The sequence below is a fragment of the Halictus rubicundus genome, chromosome 2 (assembly GCF_050948215.1).
Source record: "Halictus rubicundus isolate RS-2024b chromosome 2, iyHalRubi1_principal, whole genome shotgun sequence".
In the NCBI taxonomy this organism is placed as follows: domain Eukaryota; kingdom Metazoa; phylum Arthropoda; class Insecta; order Hymenoptera; family Halictidae; genus Halictus; species Halictus rubicundus.
Window position 1 is genome coordinate 10,476,909 of NC_135150.1, and position 23,921 is coordinate 10,500,829.

Below are 23,921 nucleotides of genomic sequence, written 5' to 3' on the forward strand. Positions count from 1 at the left end.
AAATTTATTCGAAAGATCGAAATCTACTTTTCCGTTTGTCGTAGAAATGCAAACAAGGGTCGCGAGACATTGAATATAGAATATAAATCGAGGTCAAAGGAGAGGCATGCGTTTGGTCGCATTCGAAAGAGGAGAGAGAGAGAATGTGAGGGTGTGTGTGTATGTATGAGTGTGAGAGAGAGAGGGGGGGAAGGAAGGCAGAAGGCAAGAACGACGGAACTGGAAGAACAGATTTCGATGTTTCGACGGCAAGGTCTTGCTCTGATGTTACTTTTAAGTTACGGTGCCAAAGAAAAAAAAAAAGAATAACGTTGTTGGTCAACAAAAAGTTGTCAATAACGCGTGCGCGAAGAAGCGCGTTTTGTTGTCTTTTACCGTTGCTCGCGTAGAAATTGCGAACAACCGTTGTGCATTTTTCCTCCTATATTTTCGTTAAACGCATTATCTGAAAGATTCAAAGTTCTATTTATTGTTTTCCATTAGTGCCATAAATATTACTGTCCTGCGTTGTACTGTACCGTACTGTACGATAGAACGGTGATTCGAAATAAAAATGTTTTTTCTTTATACAATATGTGTTTATATTTTAACGGGTACAAAAAAATCAATAGAGCTATGCGAACATACACACTTCCGAGTAAAAAACACGTCTTATAATATATACTATACTTATACAAAAAAAAAGATAACAGTTTTGCATACCGTGGAATACGATTATTCGAAAGTATGTGAAAGGATGATTATTGGTCGCGACAAGAACGAATGTAACGCCGAGTGTGGTCGATCGTTGCCGATTGATCGTACGTCCATTGCAGCTTAAATTCTTTCGTCAGATCGGTCTGTAAGTTGTCTACAGTCAAGCTCTGAAAAATGCCAGAACGATTTTTTTATGAAATTTTGCGTCGGAGAAAATTGATCGCGGAAGAACACGAAAAGTAGCATGAAGAGGATGACTCACATTTTCGGTACGGTTGTATTGATACTTGATCTCGCGATCATTCAACAAAACATTCGTGATGTCCGACATAACACCCCATATTTGTATCCGTCCGAGGATCATCGATTCCTTGAAGGTATTATGGTCCAGCCTACGAGAAGAAAGGATGTCGTCGTCTACGCTGAACGACAACCACACGAATTGTCCCTTTTCAAACGTATCTGGAAAAATCGTGGATGCGCGATTTGTTAACATGTTTCACTGTTGACAACCGCTTTAAAAAATGCCCACGTTTTCATCCAATAAACAACTCAGGTACAGTGTCAAGTACAACCATCAAAATTCGGACCTACTAAAAAGGAATTTTCTGGTGCGTGGTAAAATTTTTGCTATTCTCATAGTTCTAGAAAATATATCTGCTAAACGATTTTTCAAAATTACACAGATTCTCGCAACTACAGGATTTTCAAATTTACTTCTCCTTGAAGCTATATATTCCAACATTATTCTACGATTTTCTCTGGTGAATCAATTGTTTTCTTCTTTATACTACATATTCTTTATACTGTGTTCTTTATGCTACCTAATATCATTATTTCCAAAACTTAAATCATTGTTACATAAAGGTTACAAAACTTAAATTTTGTTGATTTAGTCATCTGTAATTTTGTTGAGAAGATCTTATATTATAGATAATGACTCTCCTGAAGATTAAAAGAGACGCTTGCTTACATTTTCATCTGGTTAATAAGAACAGCGCGATTCTTAGTTTATAAAGTAAAAACTATATCAGCGATTCGATTTATAACTCTAAATGTTGTATATCAATACTTTAAATTTCAAGTAATAGTTGTAAATAGTTAAAAAGTGTGTAAGAAAGAAAATAGAGACAAAAGATGTGTAGGGAACCCCACATTATGGCTTTCTTCAAGTGGGTGTACAAAGTATTTTAAAATCTTTTAGAAGCAAATAACATTTTTGAAATTGGGCCGAATGACTTGAGTTTTTTTTTTTAGATATTAGAAGAATTAGTTATTAGGTAATATGTAAGATGTTTTTAACTTTTTTATGTATACCTGTAATGAACATTTAGAACATGCATTTTGTAGATTTAAGTACATATGTCATGTACATGCACAGGGTTTCATCAAAATCGATTAAGGTTGCTGTGAGTCATAAATGATTAAAAATTTTGTGAAAATGCGATTTAAATGTATCAGAAACCCTAAATTCAAAGATATTTGTAACTTACAATACCTATAGCTCTTTTGTGTGTCCAACCGATTTCTAGGAAACTTCGCACACGTACATAACATAGATCTACAAAAAGTTTCAAATTTTCATTAGAAGCTCACACAAAAAAAGTTAAAAATTGTGACTTTTACTTCTTTTCTTCACAATTCCGCCTAATATCAATTAAAAAAATATGTTGTACACATTACCTATATAGTAAACTAATCCTTTTAACCTGTCACAAAGAACACTCCAGTCGTTTGATCAAATTTTAAAAATGTTATTCATTTTTAAGCGGTGTACGAATGCTTTGTACTCCCACGGTATATAAGTATATAAGTATATAAGTATCCATAACAACGTGAATTATAGAATAGCCATAGATTTTTGTATGTATGAACTAGGTTTTGATAAATTTATAGATTATTGACAGTTACTAGAATTTTTTCCGAGAGCATTCAATACAGGGGAAAATGTGCATTTCACAACTATCACATTTTTCCATTGATGAATTAGCTTAGGTACTCGCCAGTAAGAGTAGCCTTTTCACTGAACATTCCTAAAAAAGATAACTATATTTTAATCCTTTAAAAAAATATCTTTTTTTAAATTTCTATTTTTCCGCTTTTTTCGAAATCCATTTTTTTTTAAATCCAAGTAGAAATTCATATACAACCCAGTACTTAAACAAACTCTTGAAATTTTTTAATTTTAATTTTTTCATCAAATATATTTTCTCAAATGTGTGCCTTAATCTTATCTAAAATTAAATATGATTAATTAATCATAAATATGTGCATTAATCTTATCTAATAATAAAAATATATTCTTGTTTATCACATCAGCTTGTATATAATTTGAAAAAGAGCTTGAAGCAATTTGAAAAAAATTTCGAACTTAACTCCTTTTTATCTATTGAATCTGAATGATTAGATAATAGCCGTTTATCAGCGATATCAGGCTCATATTATGAAAAAGAAAAATGATATATGATTCCATTCAAAAAAATTAATTTGTCTTTAAAAGTGCCTCAACCAGTTAAAAAAATACTTGATATCCCATGGTGCGTTCCCTTATATTAATAAACGTTTGTTCAAACTTTTTTTTCAATAGGACTATCCTTTACAAGATTTTTTAGATAAGAGAACATAAGAGAACGTTGCTGCATGCAACGTTATTTAATAAACGAAGGTGACTCTTAGCTTTTCCAATGGAATACTATAAATTTGTTTATATCGTACAAAGTAGTGCATCTTGTTGAATTAAATCATGTACCAGACAAGACCAGAAACTAATAAAATAAACTAAATGTCTCGTAAAATTCAGAAGTCACATTCAAAACGATACAGGTATAACATTATGAAACATTCAACTGTTTCAATCATTCCTGACTTTGCCTAACTCTGGAGGCTATGGTATGGTAGATGCTTAAATTCGTTTTGATACGTGCTTTTATATGATATACACAAATTTATAGCATTCCATTTTGAAAAACTGAAGGGAACTTTCGAGAATAACATAGATTCACAGTATCGTGAACAACCCTGTATATGCTAGAATCTGTTAATGTCATACAAGTGAAGAATACGGATAAATGCTGCTAATCACTATAACCTGGTTGAGACTGTAGGTGTAGCTGAAACGTATTAAAGGCAAAGTTTAATTACAAACAAAAAATATTTCGACTGAAATATAGAATTCATTACATTCCTATCTTAACTTTCATAATAATAGCTTCTGTAACCATCGAGTGTCGTGGATATGCTAACATTTTTTGCCTAATATCACATTCTAAACTAATTGGCAAAATACATATTGTTTTCTTAGGATGGAACATCACGTATAAAGGCGATTCTATGTATAAGGATTATAAATAATCATTCTAGTAGAAGAATAATACTAATATCAGATTCTAGGGGTTCAAGAACTTCTAGAAACATTTTTTTTTGTGGATCAGGAAACTGTGTAGCGGATGAAATTAAGCAGTGCGCTACATTTCGATGTGACAATTAAAATACCTAAACTGTCGCCGTCATCCCAGTACAATTCTCCTTTCGCAGTTTTGTCTAGATCCATTGCAACCAACAAATCGAAATTGTTTTCCCTGCTAGCGGTTGTAGTAGCAGCTGGCTTCTGCGTAGGTAAAACGGATCCCCCGCGAATCATCAATGGTATAGTGTCGAGCGGCGCATCCAGCGTGCACCATTCAATACCACTGGATCTGATTTCTTTTGTATAGTAATCATACCATACTCCTCGTGGAAGGTAAGCTGACACTTTCACCTCATTCTGACAACAAATAAACGTGACCACATGCGATCATTACCAGATTTTTATCTATTCGGCGCTATTTTTTGTTCATTACTTATCTGTACGTACTTCATCTAAAACTGGAGCAATCATCAGAGAAGCTCCCCATAGGAACTGAGTATCGATATCAAAAGTGACTGGGTCATCTGGGAACCTGAAAGAAACAATTTGAGGAAGAGTTTTTCTGGTAGCGGTTTTAGAAGTGGTATTATCTGAACTAAGCACAGCGAGGCACTCGAATTACTTTAGTTCATAATTTAGTCAAACTCGTTCTAGATATATAGCTATAAAGATAACTTGCCACCTAATCAAAATGAACACGCAGTGAATGTCTACTAGCATGCAAGTACTTTCTTTTATATTTAACTCTTTTCTCGGCGTTCAAAATAATTAAACAATTACAAAAAGTACAAAATTCTTTCATCAAAAGTTGTTCTAATTGTCTTCGAATGCCATAACTCATTAGGTAGCTACATTTTTAATAAAAATCGACTAAATCGAGGATGTACTTCATTGTGCAACGAATACACTTACTCGAAAAATAACGGACGTGCCACGGTTTCCCCAAATTTGTGCGCTCGGAAGAACAAAGTATACAAGTAAGGTAAAAGCCGGTATCGTATCTCGAGGGCGCGTTTTGACGATTGTACCACCAAATCACCCATAGCGACTGGATCTTGCTCCTATTCACGCGTACATGTACATATACAAATCATCAAATCGAACAATCTTATACCTACATATTAGGTTGTTGTATACGAAATATCCGATTTTAGAATGCAAATGTTATAGAGTTTCGATCAAGAAATAATATTACAATCCACAAGTTCATTACATATCATTGTAAGGTACAAAGCTGATCTTTAAGGTCCTATCTTCAGTTTTTATTAAGGAATCCAATTTTACTTTTGAATCAATCTTATTTCAACGTCAATCAATGCGGTTGTCGTGCATTCTTTTTATATGAATGAAACGACAACACATTGACAATAGCGTTATCTGATATTTGATCAAAATGTGATAATTAATCAACACACTATTTGACGAAGGTAGAAAAACTACAAAATTAAATTTTTACCGTAATACAGTTAAGAAACTCCTAATTCGTTGACTGAATCTATTGCTTACAATGGTGCTTGCTTTGGTTAATAAGTTTATTTTTTAAAAAAGTGTGCTTGTTAAACGTTACTGTTAAAAATCGGACATTTTATATGCAACAACCTCATACATACAGTGACGAGAAAAAGTGTACACACACACTGCTCGTCTCATAAAAATAAAAATAATACTACCAATTCTTTAACTGATTGATTGGAATTGGATGGTTGTAATTACAATGTAATTAACATTAATATGTAATAACTTATTTTCATTTATGCTTACAATATATGGAATATTTTACAAACGTAGGAATTTAACGCAACGTTTACAGCTTTGCACTTCAACATTTTTGTCGAGCTACGTTTTAAATTTATATTTTATCCATTTTACTCTACTTGTTTCTAATATTTCTAATATGCGTGTACATTTTATATAATTTCTGATTCAATGTTATACGGCTTACATCACATTTCAACTCAATTTGCAGTGAAAAACCTTTGTCATATAAAGAAATAATACTGCCTTTCTTGTCTTTACTAAGCAGCTTCATTATAGATTACTCGTCAGAAACAATTGATAAAATGAGAAATAGTTGTGCAAGCGTATTCTACGCTGGTAAACAATCGGCACTTGTTGACAATTTCATTCCCCCACTGCCTATTTGATTTTTTTTTGTGTCTGATAAAACGTGCAAAACTGTAAACGTTGCGTTAAGTTCCTATTCTTAGAAAATATTCCATATAATGAATATTATAAACATAAATAAAAATAAACTATTACATATTGTTAATTAAATTCGCTTAGTAATTACAATCACCAAATCCAAATCAGTCAATCCAAGAATTTATAGTATTATCTTCATTTTTATGAAACAAGCAGTTTATGCACTTTTTCCTGTCACCGTATGTATATTGGTTTTCAATGTGGAAAGTATACTAACTATAGTGTCGTCGGAATTGTGATTACGAGAGAAAGGATAAAAAGCGCCGAGCTGCATCCAACGATTGCACAGCGGGGCCGTGGCGTTCCAGTTGAATCCACAAATGTCCGCACCAACCATTGGTATTTGATAAAAATTTAATGACAAAATTGCTGGTATACTCATTCTCAAGTCATGCCTGATGAATTAGAAATATTATTAACCAAAGGTTCAACCATTCCACGTTAGGTTTCGTGTTCTACACGTGTGTTCTGCTCATTTACCATGTAGAAAATACGTCTCCCGTCCAGTGACCGGCGTAATGTCCGTGCCCTACCCAAGTCGACCGTGAGATTATAAACGGTCTTTTATTACGAATTTTGGTCAGAGCGCTGCATTTATGTCTCCATTAATCATACTATTCCAATTCACACGATTGTCAATATGTAGTCCATTGATACTTACTAATTCGTAGCTATCGCGTGACTCGTACCATACGTATTGTGAAGGTCGTAGTGTGATCCCAAATACTGCTTAGCATTCATGCACAGCGTTTTCGTAGCGAGCTTACCGCCAATCACGTTGGGTACGTACACTGGATTATCCAAATTATTAATCGAGCATCCATTTTTATGACCATCGTAGAAATTTGATGGTTCGTTCATATCCTGGTAAACGTGAAAAACGAATCAAATACTGTGTATGTGAACTGATCGCGAAAAGTAACTGTTTCGTAATGCCTTATAACAATTTTCTTGCAGAAAGACCATAATAAGTAATTTTTGGGTATTTATATGGATGTGGTTCTAATATTAATGCACCCGATATACATACGATCCATGCTCCATCGTATGCAAACTTCTTGTGCATGTTGCTCATCATCCGCAATAAATAGTCTGGTGTTTTGGGATTGCTATAGTCAGGCCATACCGTATAACCATAGTTCCAAACTTTTCCAATGAATGGTTCACCTTTCTCATCTTTCACGAATATGTCTTCCTTTATGCCTTCATCGTATGGTAAATAAGTTCCATTGGTTTCTGAGGCGGATATACCGGCATCGATTAATGGAATATAATGCATTCCTTTCTATAATATATTATATATAAAATACACTATGTGCAGTTTTTACGCCATTCGTAATGCATCGTACATAAATCTATTGTTAATGATATCTTATACATATTCATCATATAAATATAAAAAACATGATAATAATATATATAATAAATGACCTCTTAAAAAAAAAGTCAATGGAGAAAATAAACTATTTGAGAAAATAAATTGAAAATATAGAATAACTTTTTTTCATTTAAAGCCTCGTTTTCGAAAAATTAAAGTTTGAAAATTCAGCGAACACGTGTGCTCTTGAATAGGAATCGTTTGACACGTCTGTTCATGACCTACTAATTCTACTTCTTAATAACGCCTAGTACGCGAGTTTGACGGATTTTTCAAGACAATTTTCTCGAAAACGAGATGTCAAATGAAAAAAATGTATTCTATATTTTCTCTACATTTTTTGGCAATTACGTTTGAATCGTACCGAGTGAAGTTCCTCTAGAAATTGCGGTAAATCCTTGAATTTTTCCAAATTGTATGTGAAATCATTGTTTTTCTCCATGTAATCCAAATCGTTCCATTGAGTATCCTGAACAACATGCAATCTCGTTAAAATAATCTAAACTGTTTCATTACGTTCAGCTAAATGGTGTCCATGTAAATATAGTATATAATGTGTAAATGTGAACATTACCAATGGAATTCCAGCTGCTATGGTCCGCTTCCAAACCTTTTTTGTTCCTTCTAAGCTCTGGTAGCCATACCTGTGTTATCACAGAACGCATTAAAGAAGGTTCAATTTACTAATTATTAATTACTAAGCGTACCTGCATAAATGAAACCCTAACGACCAATATGGAGGCATAAATGGTTTTCCTACTATTTCAGAATATTGTTTTATTACATCCGCTGGAGTCGGTCCCAAAAAGAAGTACATATCGAAAATACCACCAATTGTCCGAAACGTGATGCCAGGCGATGGCTGTAATATTACATCTGAAAACAATAAACTACATTACATGAAACCAATATACGTAACCTCCGTAAAACATAAACAAGAACGTTTTTTGAAAGCCTGATACCCATAGCGTTACTATTCAGCAGCAAAACTCCATGAGCTCTCCCAGAACTTTCAACAACCAAATAAAAAGGATGAGATCCATATAAATTTGCCTGAATTCAGAAATGTATCCTTTACATAAAAAAACAAAAAGTGAAACAATACATTAATTTGCATAAACATACATTTTCCATTGGCGGCTGGTCCTTATTGTGCAATGAAAAAATCTGCCACTTTGTGTTCAATTTTAACCTTGACCTGTGCTCGCCTATACCATAAATGTTATGTGTGGGCAAAAGGGTACTTATTTGTAAGAATTGATCTGCAAATATGAAACCTCCGACACCAATTGAGTCAAATCTGAATATGAAAAGAAAACATTAATATTTAATTTACCATGGTTCTCTGCAATATGTAAATTTATACTATACACATTACTTACAGCACATTATTGTCCAAGGCTCTACGTACTCTGAATCCAGGCTTCACATCATCGATATCTAATCTATATTGTGCATTACTACTTTGTTTTGAAAATGGCTTGGAATCAGGCCTAATAGGCCACGGTGGTTCATACCGTTTTTTTAATGCATCACTTATTTTTATACGTAAAATTGAGTCGTCTACACTACTGGCTTCCACTTTGAGGAGAGCTAGATCTTTCTTGTAAAAGGAATTTCCTATTAACTGGAGAAATCCAGAGATATCATTCCCATATTGAGTCACATTTTTGTACTTGTATAAATGCCAATCTTTTGGATAGTAACAGTACGGAATGTTCACAGGATCACGTTTAACAGTTGATGTTTGGCTTTCTGGTGGTTTCCAGCAACAACCTCTATTCGAACACGATAATTCTGATGCACCTTCTTCAGGGTGGCAATTGAAACGCAATTCTTCTGGAATATTTTGACATTGCTATAAAACAAGCAAAGGTGATTGTATTCAGTATTAGCTAATTTAAAAATTTATGATTGCCCCATTTGCAACATACTTGCATAATTTTAGATGTTTTAAGTATTTTCTCCATAAACATTATATTATACTGGTATCCTTGTATATATCCTTGATCACTGAATACAGAAACATCGACGGACCCAAATCCTGTTTCTAAAGCATTTTCATTACCATCAACAGAATTTATGTCTATGCTGTACTTCTCAACGAGAACATATTTAGTCTGCGTAATAAGTAACAACAAACCACAAAACAAAATAATAGACAATGCCAGTTTTAGAAGATCAAATGGTAATACGTATCTCAGATATGAGTACAACTTTGTATGCTTAGTTAAATATTGCTTCTTTTGTTCAGCAGTACTATCAATTAAGACATTTGTCATTGAAAATTCCGTTAATTGATCATTTTCCGAAGAATTTGATTTTTCGGCACTTTCCTTAACATCCAAGTGATTCAAACCCTTGATAATCATGTTGATGAAATATACTTTTTAAACTATAAACAAATAATCTAGTTTTTAAATGATCAATTCATTCGTTGTGTTTATAAATACAAAACACTTACTCTAAATAACAGTAACACGCTGGCTCATCTTATAACCTTTATGTTTATTTCCACTAGTCAACTTACGATTCTTTGTTAGACTACGGTATTTATATCCCGTATAACATTGTGTCTCGTGCAGTCTCGTGACTACCTCGAAGAATGCAAAGTAATTATCAACTGCACACCCCTTTAGATTATCTTTACTCTCATTTTATTTTTAGCATACTAATCTAACTGCACGTATTCGTACTTTATTTAGTGAAATACTGTCAACGTTTTACTGGTTTTATATTTCATATTTTCGCGAATCCAGTGGTTCGCAACTTATTATGATATACATATATATGTAGGTATCAGTAGGTATGTAATGTGTCCCCTATATGTATGGATACGTATTTATACGTATATAGTGAGTCCCATTAATATGTATTCGGACACTCTTTATTGGACTGTACGACTTGAATTTTCTTTAAGAAGTTAGAACAATTAGTTTATTATATGACGTGAAAAAAATATTTGAAAAAGTTGTGATTGGTCGGAATTGCAGAGAAATTTTTGAAAATTGTTTTTTGCAACTTTCTTATGTGGGCCTATATTGAAAATTTAATAAATATGTTTTGTAGATCTGTCATTTATACATATTCTGAAAATTTCATTAAACGCACTACGTGTTACACTATGTTTAAATTACAAATTAATCTGATAGCTCACAGGTTAAAACCTGGTACCCAATGGAGAAACTATTTGTATGTAGTTACAATGTATGCATAAGTTGTTCACTACTTTCCATAATATGTAACATATATTGGAATTACAGCATAAAAACATGTATGTACGAAAAAAGATGTCAATTATTTATTACATTTATACAAAATTTTAATATACACGTAGCTACTTTGTTAACATTTAAAAAGACATCATTTTTTCATGTTGAATTGATTTCATTACTTTCTTTCTTATTTTCGCATTTATCCACGATTTCTGAAATAAAAAGTTCCACACTAAATTGATAGAGCATAGAATACAAGCAACCAGAAAAATGGTGTAGTACACTCACTCTGTACAATCGTTTGTAGCGCTAGAACAGTTGGCGACTCTGGAAGTTCGGTCAGAAAGTTTTTACCTTCGTCACAGCACCTGGCTAATAAAGGATCTAGTGGTAAAGAACCAAAAAAGTCAACATTAAATTCTTTGGCCATCGCACGGCCACCACCTGTTGACGCAGGGAATATCTCAGTAGGCTCCTATATATAAATGGTTCCACGTTATTATTAAATCAAACAACGTCATGAAAAATATGTATTATCGTCCTTGATACTTGCTTTACATTTGGGGCATACGAAAATACTCATATTTTCGATAACGCCTAGAATTGGTATGTTTACTTTTCTGCAAAAATCAATCTCCTTCCTTACGTCCAATAAAGCAACTTGTTGTGGAGTTGTAACAATTACTGCTCCTGTAATACCAGCATCTTTAAGATAAGATGTTGCTGATAAATGTTCGTCCGATGTTCCTGGTGGTGTGTCTAAAATAAGATAGTCCAAACTACCCCAATCGACTTCTGACAGAAATTGTCTGATCATTCCTAAAATTCATAAAATGTATGATACAATGTGTCTTTAATTACCATTTACAAAAGACACTAAAAGAATTACCATTCTTCTTCGGTCCTCTCCATATTACTGCTTCACTAGGACTAGCAAGCAAAAATCCAATGGACATCAGAGATAAATTGTCTTCTATATACTGAAAATATTTAAAATTTACTTATATAGCATATTGTATAGCGTACCCAAAACATTTTATATTTGTGAACAATGCTCACTACTGGAGACCATCCTGATCCACTTTGATGAACTTGTTCTCCTATCGCCCCAAATACTCTTGGCTGAGATGGTCCACAAATGTCTATGTCCAATACAGCAACCTGTTGAATTTGTGATAGAGGTGTCAGATAAACTATTTATTAAAGTACAAGTGAAAGAAAAAATCTATAAGATGTGTACAGAGTAAATCACCTAACATGATGATTTAAAATTACTCATAAATTAAATAATATTCGGTAATAGTGAAAAGTACAATATGCTAATTATCTATGAGGCATGCAATGAAAATGAGCGAAAAAATTGTACATTTATTAGAATGAATGGTTATCTTATACTGGCTATGTTATCGTGTTATGGCCATGTTATAATTTGCCTTGCTATGTTATGGCTATGCTACAATTTGCCTTGCTGTATCTTCAGGCCCATGAACAAAAATGTGATTGCATAAAAATAGTTTGAAATTAAACTTGTTTTAACATTTCAGAAATTATTAACTTTGGATATTATACAATAAATATATTTTTATATAGGCTTTGATACTTTATTGAAATTTGGAAAGAAGCTTTGAATATCTAATTTAAAAAGTGACTTTCACATATCTATAGTAGTGAAGGACAATAAAAAATATATGATCACCTTGATTACGAGTAACTTTAAGTTTATACATTAGGTAACTTGCCCTGTGTATTAAAAAGCATATTATTATTTCTCAGTCTTTATGACTATCATATAATTATAAGTAACGGATGGTTTAAGATCATTAAGAACAATCTAATCCAATAATCACATAACTAATAGTTAAATATCAGTGTAAGTATAGAGTGTACTATCATTGAGAGTAACATCACAAACTTCAGTCAACCTCCACTACTAAAGGTAACTATGGTATCATGAATGTATATAGAAAACAATATGGACATTCTTGGTATAAGGAAAAGGGTAAGCCTTTCCTAATTAAAAATTATATTCTATATATTAATTTGCATGAAAATGACATAAGCACACAGTGACTGATTAAGTATTAAAGTACCAGCGGAAAATTAGAGTATTAAAAAGCATAATTGTTTTCAAGGTGAAATTTATAGAAAGTAATACAAACATTTATTTGAGAATTGTTTGCTGCTAAAGATCTGGATACCAACGATGTTACAGTACTTTTCCCAACTCCACCCTTACCAGACAATATAAGTATTTTATTTTTGACAGTGGAAAGTCTCTCTTTAACAAGAGCTATGCCAGGATCAGGTTGCTTTGTGGCACCGGATGCACATAATGTTTGATTCGGACATCCAGCACACATAGACGCTTTACCAGCATCTTCGCTAGTTGTACCAGGGCAATCTAAAAAAATACTACATATGTTTTTAATTTCAAAACATACACAGAAATAACTTTAAGCATAAATGCGATGCAGACAAAGTTCACAAATATAGAAATTCATAAATGTGTCAAAATAATAATTCTTAACTAAGCAATTGTACTATGAAACGATTGACTTATTTGATTCAATCTAAGGTGTGTAATCTTTAAAACTGTTGCAGAGTATTATATATAATTGTACACTGCAAAACATAGCATAACCTCATACTTGACAAATAAATGTTGAATATATTAACAGATGCACGAGGGTTTTTTGTAAATTTAATCTTCTATAGGCACTCGACATTTAACGTAAAATAGTATAAACACTTCATTGAATATCACGTAAAATATCGTGAGTACTTGGTCACACGTGTACTTACGTTGTGGTGCATCTGTAGGTACATCTGCCATGTTGAATTACAACTATATGTAAATAATCATATTCGATAAATCTTTAAATGTCCAATGAGTACATAGGTAATTATAGATAGGAAGTCAGAAGGAAACGTGGTTTTTGCGATGTTATGGCAATGAAGTACATAATGAAAGAAAACATAAAAATTGGGAGGTTTAATTTACTTGGAAAAAAAATATCTTTTCATTATTTTATATACTGTAATTTCTTTAAACATACCTATTATTTTTACAAAACATAAGATCTTTCATATAGTTTAAAATTCGATATTCGAGACTAATTTCAAATTTTTCTTATCATAAAACCGGAATCTTTTACTATCGGATTTATGATTACACTTCTGTTTTAATATATTCTTGCTAATCCTACAAATTTAAACTCAAAACAAAATTGAGTTTGCTATAAGCAATTAAATAAATTTGTAAGAAAAAAGTATTCAAATGGCTGCCTTAATTTAAGTAGCTCCATTCATCTAATAAAAAATAATTTAAATTGGATTTTAAAAGTGTAATTATTTAATTGTGCATTAATTGCATTAATAAGTGCAATTGTAATTATTTAATTTAATACAGATATTCGTATACGAATATATACGAAAATATATTTTCGTTCAAAATTTTTTCGAAATTTTTCGGCACTTCGCAGAATATTTAAGAAGAAGAATATTTTTTTATTTTTAAGTTTAAAACTCTGCTCTATCGTTGTAGTTAGATTCATTTATAATGTACTGAAAAATTTTCGATTAAACATGCTTTAATATTCATGACATATACAAAAGTATAACGTGTGGGATAATATGCAGAATTGTTGTATGTAAGAATCATTCGTATAGCTTTTAAAATTAGAGCAGGTCATTATTATTAGAATATACACACGTATTATTATTTTTAGAATTGAAGATTCTATTTTTTTTTTTTTATTTAATGTTTTAATTCTTAGAAACTGCAAGCCAGAAAAAAATTGCAAAGAAACGTTGTTCGAAAGAAAGTGTTCGACTACAGATAGGAGAAAATTTAAGGGGTGGTTCTTCATGACAACATAAAACGAAAATGAGGAATGAAAAAATTTCGATTTCGATTTCAATTTTCAGTTGTTAACAATTAAAAATCCGCCTAAAATGCGGCAATCCTACCAACAGAGGTGTACGTTGTGTACGTCATAGAGACGCGCGACAGTCACATAAATAAATATGTGCATTTTTGTAAATACTTGCACTTGTGAGGATTTCATTCAATATGGACACAATGGATATATGCAAACCATTTTATAGTGATCACGAGTAAATTACTTATGTGAACCTGATTGTAAAGTGAAAAGGCATTGATTCTTTCTTCTCGATAATTCCGTAGGGCGGATATTAGACATTCCCTTGTCGATTTTAACGAGTAGGCAGGTTCAATGTCGTCCAACGATTAATTTGTGAATCCTTAAAACATTTTCACCTCGCTGAGGCCCCAAATGAGAACGTCACTTGTCACGTGACTGTCGCGCGCCTCTATAACGTACACAACGGACACTTCTGTTGGTCGGGTTGCCGCATTTTAGGCGGACTTTTTAATTGTTAATAACTAAAAGACGGAGCCGTAATCGCAAATCTTTTATTCTTCATTGTTGTCGTATATTGTCATGGAGAACAACCCCTTAAATTTTCTTCCATTTGTAATCGAACACCATGTTATGTGTGCTTTTACCTGTTTAAAGATAGGGCTCTAATCTATACATACAATTCTTAGCAATTGCAACCGTGGTGTATAAACAATATGTCACTGTCTTCCATCGAACCAGTAACAAAATATTGTTCGAGGGATTACAATGGTAAACACGAGTTGATACCTTGGCGTCCAAACGCAGGCTATGAAAATGTTGAAGTTTATCCTTTGTAAGTCTATTATAATTTGTTGGCATTTTGTTCAATTCATTTACAGTTTAACTGCTTTTGGCCCACTATTGATGCTTCCAGAACAACAAAAACAATACCGAGTTATGCTGGGAACGCTATAAATTCGTTAAAATTTCCGAATCTTCTGACGGGATATCACCGTAATCCTACGCATGCAACGAAAACTGCTTTTCATACCCGGTACACACCAAACGAATGGTTCGAGAGACAAGTAAAATGCTACAATGAAGCAGATTCATGCAGACATTTTTCGGAGAGAATACGAAACGACGCTTTACGAGTTATTAGGTAAATTGGGTACACCAATTCCCGTCTAATAGACGTATTCCGGTCTTCTTATTTCACGCAAGACTAATATTAGTACCATATTAAAAAAAAAAAACTAGTGTATCCGAAGATACACTTCTCCATATAAAGTGTTAGTCAGTAATGTAATAATACTACTATATACTACTATGCAGTATTTTACTTATGTACGTACTTAATTCTTATGTACAGGGTGATTGGTAACTGGTGGTACAAACGAAAAGCGGGCGATTCTACGTAAAAAAATAAGTCGAAAATGTAGAATAAAATTTGTTCATATGAGGATTTGTTGAGACTCGGGTCTCAGACGATTCCTATTTTATAGCACGCGTATCCACTGGATTTTCAACCTCAGTTTTTTGGAAACAAAGCTCCGTGCAAAAAAATGTGATTATACATTTTCGACTAATTTATTAAGATAGAAACACCCCTTTTTCGGTTGTACCACCAGTTATTGATCACCCTGTAGATTAGTACCTTCATAATTAGAATAGTTAATAGTATGCTATGCAAAACATTTTCTACTATTTCAAATAATTATTTTACTAATAAACCAATATCCGAAGAAGAATATATCAAAATATTTAAACTATTGTAGATGAGTATCACGGGCTGCAACATTTAAAAATTTACGCACGTTTTTCATAATTTTTACACCATCTTTCAGAGAAATAATTATGCATTTCGTACTACCTAAAAGGTAAAGATATCCCATTAAAATTTCTCGTTAAAATTTTCTACATTCGGAAAATGTATCCTTTCTTTTTTAGATCATATTTGTCACTTTAGAGCAATCACTTTTTCTTGAACACTATATAACCGTACAGAGCACAAAAATGTTACTGGTATACTTATCACGTTGTTTTATAAAAATTACAAATCTGAATTGATTTAGATTCCTCGCATTTTTTTGTAACAGTATGTGCTTGAATGAAGAAATTTATTTAATAATTTCTGCTGAATACATCTTTGTCATTTCAATAATTATAAAATAAAAATTTGAAACCGGTCGTGGTACGGTTAGAGTTAAATACACTGAAGGTATTTTAGATTCCAATCTTAGGCTACTTATACTGTAAAATAATAAATGGTTGATGTGTGTCAGAGATGCGGAAGAGAAAGTGCAACATGGACAATACGATACTGGTAGAAGACTTGGGGAAAGAATCAACGATATTAGTTTTTGGCGAAACGAAGTTGCATCCGAATTGGAAAGATTGCTTCAGGAAATTGAACGAGTTCAAGACTGTCGTGCAATTCTTGAAAAAGCTATTAAAGATATCGAGGCTCCGTTGCACATCGCTGAAGAATGTCTTTACCATAGAGAAGCTAGAAAAGGTGACAATAAAACTAAGTCAGATCAGACAACATTTTTTCTCACTCAAATTCATTGAAAGTATTATTACTATTATACTTTTCTTTTCCAAAAAATGAGTCGAAATATAAGGTCGTCGAGGTGAATCCGGAAAAGTCATCGGATAAAGAAAGACCGTTTAAATTCCAGGAAAATGTCAATACTAGTATACACCCTGTATAGGGTGAGTCGCTAAACTGTACCACCTGAATTCACTCGTAGCCTACCTCTTGCATAAAAAAATATTTCAAACAAAAGTTGTTAGACATTAACCGATGCATACAATGTAATAATAAGTTTTTTTCACTTTATTATCGAGATACGAAGGCGATTTTGAGTTTTTATTTCATTATGCGTAATATTTGAATATGCGCCTTGAAAGAGTAGCGTACGCCGAGTAGAAAATTATTAAGGCATGTGGAGTGAAAAAGTAATAATTACCGAGATATTCTTTAGTTAATCTTTGGTGGAAATATGATGACAATAGTTTTTTATTTTTAAATATTTGTTTGCGAATCCTTTACTAATGTATTTGTAACGTTTTCCTGGTTAAAACGAGTGCAAACACGATACAACTCGCATCACGTTTACTCATTTAATCCACGGTTCGGTAGAGCCTCCATTATCCGAACACTCAGTCTCACTGACTAGTTCAAATAATCGAGGTTTCCACTAAATCGTGGATTAAACAAGTAAATACGATCCAAACATCATATCATCATAACATCGTATCATTGTAATGGGAAAAGCGGCGCGTTTATATGGGTGAAAGTTTTATAAAAAGAAATTATGCAAAAGAAACAAGCTTATCATTGAATTTGACCGAACATTGACTGAATAATATCTCAGTAACTATTACTTTTTCACGCTATACATATACCTTAATACTTTTTTACTGATGATTCAAAACTCTTTCGAATGGCATATTTAAAGATCACAAATTATGATACAAAAACTCAAGGTCACCTTTACATCTCAATAAAATATCAAGTCATCAAAAAACTAATAATCACACATTGCATGGCTTATTCGATATGAAGGAATTTTTGTTTGAAACTTTTTGTTATGCAACGAGTAGGTTACCATTAAATATAGGTGATACAGTTAAGTGACTCCTGTAACTCCGACGACTTCGTATTCTTTCGCCAGTTTGTACAAAAGCAGTGAATGGTATATGGATTAAGAATGGAATTACTCGATGTAGTCTCCACTAGCTGCGGGTTACTTGTTCACTGATTTGTGGCTTACATAATCAGTCAGTTTGTTAACAATACTTTGTTTATATTAACGTTACCTACATACTATACAGGCTGTCCCGGGTTTTAATGAACAACCTTGGGGAGCATATCCTATAAGTGGAAATAAGAAAAAAATGTTGTTTGAAGTTTGCTCAGAAACGCTTTATTGCAAAGTTATAAACAAATAAAGTTAGAATTGATGATGGTGGATTTTACAGCGTATTCCTCATTTGAAAACACTCCAGGCATTTTCACCACGTATTCTTCATCTAACTGGTCGTTAACACTAACAGCAAATCAAAATAGTAAACATAACATGAATAGACAAATAAGATAAACACGTTCGACCTTTCAATGTTCAGTAAAGTAAAATCCGCCGTCATCAATTCTAACTTTATTTGCTTATAACTTTGTAATAAAGCGTTTCTGAGCAAACTTCGGATAACATTTTTTTCTTATTTCCACTTGTAGGATATGCTCCCCAAGTTTGTCCATTAAAACCCGGGACACCCTGTATATGAGACTGCTAAAAAAAATTACGGATTTATCTCGACGACCCTGTATACCGAGAGCTTCAATAAATGTCCGCTTCGTTCTTGTAGTTCTTCTTATAGATTGTGATGAGTTAAATACAAAATCGTGTCTCTTTATCACCCTCAGTTTTTGAGAAATTCAATTTTAAAGTAAAAATTCAATTTTTTTTATGTAGAAGGATTCTGCAGATTCTCCCAAATATAACGGAGCAATTCTTTTAATAACATTGTCAATATTTAAACATGTGGGACATTTTCCTTGTACATTTTTTAATTTATTTCAAGAATTAAAGATTTGAGATAAAGTCTATCTACGACACGTAATAGAGCAGATTTTCCTTCGGAAATCGTTAATAAAAACTCTAGCACAAATTTTATTTTTGCAGCACTTATTGTTGTGCTTGATTTACTATTTACTATCAGTAACTTCAGCAGTTATTAGAGCACATATCGAGCAAATGCTGACGTACATAGTTTACTATCGGTTTAGTATTTATAATTATAGTCTTTCTAAAAACTATTTTTTAGGATGATTATTTTTTAGCGTTGCTCTACAATATTTTATTTCATTAATCGAAAATGAAATCTGTGTCGTACTTTTTTCCGACAGGTTTCAAAGTGGAAAGGTCTATTTTATCACGCGACATAGATTGTGTCTCAGATCCTTTGTTTTCAAAATAAATTAAAAAATGTTTGAGAAAGTGATGCGTTTAAGTCGTATGACTCTTTGTCACAGAAGATTTTTAAACGTTTATAATATTATGAGAAAATGTACCATTTTATTCGCGAGAAGTTACAGGATCGCCCTACATAAGAAACATACAAGGTGGGTCACCAAACGTTAGCACCTCAAATATCTTTGTTGTTTCTAAAGATACGTAAAATATGGTAAGGACAAAGTTGAATGGTACAATGGTGCTGACACGATGCAAAAAAAATGTTGTTTTTATGTAATTTTTTTGGAGATATCAAGGTCACCTTGACTTTTTTAAATGGAACCACCCTTTTTTAAACACCTACAATGATAGTCCCTTTCATTAGGAATTCAGTGACTATAATTAGTCCAAGGTCATTCAAGGTCAAGGACTCGTGAGCTTCGTTTATTATCGTGTGTTTTTTCTTTTTCGGTGAGTGACCCTTCAGTGTTTTAATTGTTTTATAATTACTTGAGGAATCTTGGAGCTCGAATTCTGGATTTTATTTCTAAACGGATATTTAATTTCTTGAACAGAATTTAAACCGAATAATATTGATAGTGTTCATCTTTTCAAAATTCAATCTCAGGACTTTTCATTAACCTGCGGAGACTAAATTCTTAAATCTAACGCTGTTAATCGTATAACTACAATACTCTCTTAAAATGGTGGTTACATTTTATTCATTTTATATTTCTCGCGTAGCATCGTCGGAAAAATTTAATCAACGATTAGTTGTCCTTTGCGACTAAACCACGGGACGTGACAATATAAAGAAAAAACTCTTAAAATTGAAACTTGCACCCTTCCTTTAAAAATTTGAGTAAAGTCGACTTTGGTGGACGTGTTGAGCGCATCCAGAATGATAAGGATTACCGATTTGTTATTAAAACGCAAGAAAAGTTTAAATTTATTAGACATCATTACGAACACGGAACAGTTGGAGCGAGGTGGACAACAATTATAACCACGGATGTCACACATAGGATGTAACATAGGATGTTGTTCTTCAAAAAACTGACTATAGTTAGTTGATGCTTAGTACGATGTATTGTATGTAAAGGTATAGAACTTGTACACGACGATTCGGAAAAGTGTTTGCTGAAAGAGATTGAGATGCTACATCGGAATCGAAAGAAATTGGAGACTTGTTTGAGCACGTGTAAAGAACAGGTAACGTACAATCAGGACCAGTGGCGGATTTAGGGGGGAGGGGCTATAGGGGCTATAGACCAGGGCGATCAATTTTTGGAGAAAAGCACAGACACAAGTCACAACAATAAAAACAAATAAATGAAAATTTAACCAATTTAAAAATTTAACCAATTTAAAAATAAAAAATAATATGTTTGAATGACGTTGTATGAATTTACAAGAAATCATTTCAAGCCTACGGAAGGGGAATGCAGAATGCAACTATGTAACTCCCCCCATATCTGGAAAATAGGTTGAACAAAATTAGGGTAGTACTAATGATTTTATGCTTTGTGCTATTGATAAACCTATGTGGTAAAAGCGTAAAAGAGAGCGAGCAAGGAGGGAGTTGGCCCTATAGAGGTAGCCCCTAGGCGGTAGAAATATAAATCCGCCACTGATCAGGCCTTGTTTTCTACCGTAGATGCTAACGGATTTTGCTTGCAGCTTCGAGATTGTAGAGCATCTCAAAACCAATTGGAACTGGATCTGAGAAACAAAGAAAACGCGTTGGGAATAGACTCAATGTGTCATCGTTTGAATAACTACAGCCACGGACTGCAATATTACTCCGGAATCAACGAATACGATCCGTGGTACAGGACAATACAGGGTGATTCAGCTAAGTCTGACACCTAAGTTACATACAAACTGTTTTTATATCGAAAAATGGTTGAAACGAAAGTTGTATGGTTTCAATAATAGGACATAATGTAATAATTTTTAAATGTTTTTTATCGAGATATAAAGGCCCCTTTAAGTTTGTTTGTTGTAAACGATAAATTTTGACCTTGCAGTTGAGAAGAGAATTGAGTCCTCAGTAAAAAACTATAAGGATACATGGGGTGAAAAACTAATATAGTTACTGTGATATTCTCTGTAAATAATTTGTAATGTAAGAAAGGATCAGTATGTTCTTGAAATGTTTCTTCAGTTATAGCATAAATGAATAACACAAGAAACACTTCACTGTGTATATTTGCACTTATCGATCAATAACGCAAATGCACTAATTGTAATGGAGAACATTGTGAGCATCGCTTGCATTAAAAATCATTTAGAGAATATTTACGTAACTATTCGTTTTTTACTCAGAGTTCAATTCTCCCTTCAACCGCAAGATTAAAATTCAAAATGACTTTCCTATATCTATGTAACAAAGAAAATAGAAAAAACGCTAATTATTACATTGTATGCTATTATAGGAATCATACAACTTTCGTTTCAACCATTTTCTCATATATCAAATAATTTACAAGCAATTCGTGTGGTACGGTTAGCTGAATCACCTTGCAGATTTCATATTATCTTACGCAACTGTAGAAACAAAATTAATATAACAGAACTGACAAATATGTTGACCTTTATCAACGGAGCGTGTGTTGTCAAGCTATTTGGAGTCTCTATTGAAAACAAAACGTTATTTTGTTATTTATAACTTTGGGGGATGTATTCTACAGTAGACACATGTCACTGCATAGTCGACCTCGTCGTTTGAGTTACTTTGGGCCCATACAGATTGGTTCAGCTAACATGGGAACATACCAAAGATCATCAAAGATCATCAAAGATCAAACTTTGGGAAAAGCTAGTCCTTAGAAAAATATTTGACACATATTTTTTTATCGGCAATCGTCCACATTGCAGGGGTGAAAACAGCTCTCAAAGTTGGGGGTCGGAACCATATTTAGTCGAATATCTTGGAAATTATAGATATACAGTTATTGTGTAAATTGATGAAATTAGTATTTTTTAACGATAAACTCAATTATGTATACCATTTTGCAAAAGAGCGATTTGTTTAAACAATATATTTAAAGAAAAGCATATTTTTTAATTTATTAAGAGGATGGAATAATTTTATTTTGTTAAATGTGACTTATAAATATATAGGATTGGGACGGGTTGCCGTCTAACTTGAATCTTAAGGAATAAATAAAAATTAATCCCAAATACTCTATGAAACATGACAAAGCTGAACATAACTTTTAAAAAATTTCATTGTGTTTTTTATATTGTAATAGTATTGCTAAACACTAACACAGCTATAATTTGAAAAAAAACATCTGAAAGTATAGAATTCCATTAGTGCAAGAGTTATGATCATTTGAACTGGGTTCCATTTTTTAGATACGTCATGGTATAGTAATTGATAATGAATCGCAATTGTTTTGTGGAGTGTATAGAATGAATATTTGCTGTATTAGATGGTTATCTATTATTTTCACTAATTTCTAGCTTTGAAATAAATTGAATATTTTTTTCACTTGAATCATTGATTACGCATATTTATCCATTCATGTAATATTAAACTGTATCATTTTGTTTAGAACAGTGTATAGAACAATTTTGTATTAAATTTAACTACATGACTACTATGTACCACTAAATCAGAAACATTTTCCAAGTTTAAAATTGACATTTTTTTTAAATTAATCTTCGCATCTCAGTGTTTCAGAGCAAGAAACATGGTCAGATGCAGCCAACCGAATCGTTGAAAAATCTCGAATGGAACGAAATAAATGTTGCCAGTTGAGATCAAACGCGGAAGTTCTTACGAACAAAGTTGCGCAGGAAATGTGGGATTCGTGGAGTAACACGAATAACGCTTTGTCCCACAGAACTTCCGAACTGCTCGAAGCTAAAACGAAACTTGAACAACATCTGCAAAAAGTGAATACGATCGTATTTGTCAGCTTGACCGATACACGCATCAACAGTACTTCTCGTTTCTGTTGTAGGTGCAGCAAGAAATATTCGAGGTTGAGAAAAATTTGGAACTGATGCGTAAAGCTATAGCGGATAAAAGTTACGCGGTTAAAGTAGCGCATACCAGACTAGAAGCTAGAATGCATCGACCAGATATCGAATTATGCCGCGACTACGCTCACGTAAGGTACGTTTCTGCATTTTTCGTGTAACACGAAAGATAATTTACTGGTTGGCTCTCCGACTTCGGTGAATTGT

General features: G+C 32.8%; 3 protein-coding genes across 6 annotated transcripts in view; 1 reads left to right on the plus strand and 2 right to left on the minus strand.

Moving 5' to 3' along the window:
* Positions 1 to 23,921, plus strand: part of LOC143365203 (tektin-3) — a 38,957-nt gene that overhangs the window by 14,499 nt on the left and 537 nt on the right. The window contains exons 2-8 of one of the 3 annotated variants that reach the window (XM_076805151.1): positions 15,436 to 15,613; positions 15,695 to 15,922; positions 17,046 to 17,278; positions 20,830 to 20,933; positions 21,402 to 21,550; positions 23,405 to 23,627; positions 23,696 to 23,850. In XM_076805151.1, coding sequence (XP_076661266.1) covers positions 15,495 to 15,613; positions 15,695 to 15,922; positions 17,046 to 17,278; positions 20,830 to 20,933; positions 21,402 to 21,550; positions 23,405 to 23,627; positions 23,696 to 23,850 — 1,211 coding nt within the window. In that variant the 5' untranslated portion in view covers positions 15,436 to 15,494. Of the gene's footprint in view, positions 1 to 15,435; positions 15,614 to 15,694; positions 15,923 to 17,045; positions 17,279 to 20,823; positions 20,934 to 21,401; positions 21,551 to 23,404; positions 23,628 to 23,695; positions 23,851 to 23,921 lie in introns of all 3 variants that reach the window. The other 2 variants (XM_076805149.1, XM_076805150.1) reach the window with 2 other exon arrangements.
* LOC143365197 (lysosomal alpha-glucosidase) lies at positions 18 to 10,431 on the minus strand. 2 transcript variants are annotated; one of them, XM_076805140.1, is made up of 17 exons: positions 10,147 to 10,431; positions 9,617 to 10,077; positions 9,065 to 9,540; positions 8,808 to 8,982; positions 8,645 to 8,735; positions 8,390 to 8,558; positions 8,257 to 8,326; positions 8,047 to 8,151; positions 7,335 to 7,589; positions 6,966 to 7,168; positions 6,785 to 6,892; positions 6,522 to 6,699; positions 5,015 to 5,163; positions 4,550 to 4,634; positions 4,189 to 4,459; positions 959 to 1,158; positions 18 to 863 (listed from the first exon to the last, which is right to left on the minus strand). In XM_076805140.1, the coding sequence occupies exons 2-17, from the start codon at positions 10,052 to 10,054 to the stop codon at positions 741 to 743; spliced, it is 3,096 nt and encodes a 1,031-aa protein (XP_076661255.1). In that variant the 5' UTR covers positions 10,055 to 10,077; positions 10,147 to 10,431; the 3' UTR covers positions 18 to 740. The 2 variants fall into 2 exon arrangements, with proteins under 2 accessions (XP_076661255.1, XP_076661256.1); XM_076805141.1 differs by having other exon boundaries at positions 9,617 to 10,068; positions 10,141 to 10,431.
* Nubp1 (NUBP iron-sulfur cluster assembly factor 1) lies at positions 10,962 to 13,838 on the minus strand. The gene is made up of 7 exons (XM_076805154.1): positions 13,700 to 13,838; positions 13,057 to 13,298; positions 11,957 to 12,058; positions 11,787 to 11,877; positions 11,451 to 11,716; positions 11,186 to 11,372; positions 10,962 to 11,109 (listed from the first exon to the last, which is right to left on the minus strand). The coding sequence occupies exons 1-7, from the start codon at positions 13,728 to 13,730 to the stop codon at positions 11,054 to 11,056; spliced, it is 975 nt and encodes a 324-aa protein (XP_076661269.1). The 5' UTR covers positions 13,731 to 13,838; the 3' UTR covers positions 10,962 to 11,053.

Excerpts from the sequence above, each read along its gene's own strand:
- LOC143365197 (XM_076805140.1), bottom strand. The coding sequence starts at position 10,054 with ATGATTATCAAGGGTTTGAATCACTTGGATGTTAAGGAAAGTGCCGAA. Across the intron at positions 8,736-8,807 it reads ACCAGCCGCCAATGGAAAAT|GCAAATTTATATGGATCTCA; the intron begins GTATGTTTATGC and ends TTCTGAATTCAG. Across the intron at positions 7,169-7,334 it reads CATACGATGGAGCATGGATC|GATATGAACGAACCATCAAA; the intron begins GTATGTATATCG and ends CACGTTTACCAG.
- Nubp1 (XM_076805154.1), bottom strand. The coding sequence starts at position 13,730 with ATGGCAGATGTACCTACAGATGCACCACAAC. Across the intron at positions 13,299-13,699 it reads ACCTACAGATGCACCACAAC|ATTGCCCTGGTACAACTAGC; the intron begins GTAAGTACACGT and ends GTATTTTTTTAG. Across the intron at positions 12,059-13,056 it reads CAAACAATTCTCAAATAAAT|GTTGCTGTATTGGACATAGA; the intron begins GTTTGTATTACT and ends CAAATTCAACAG.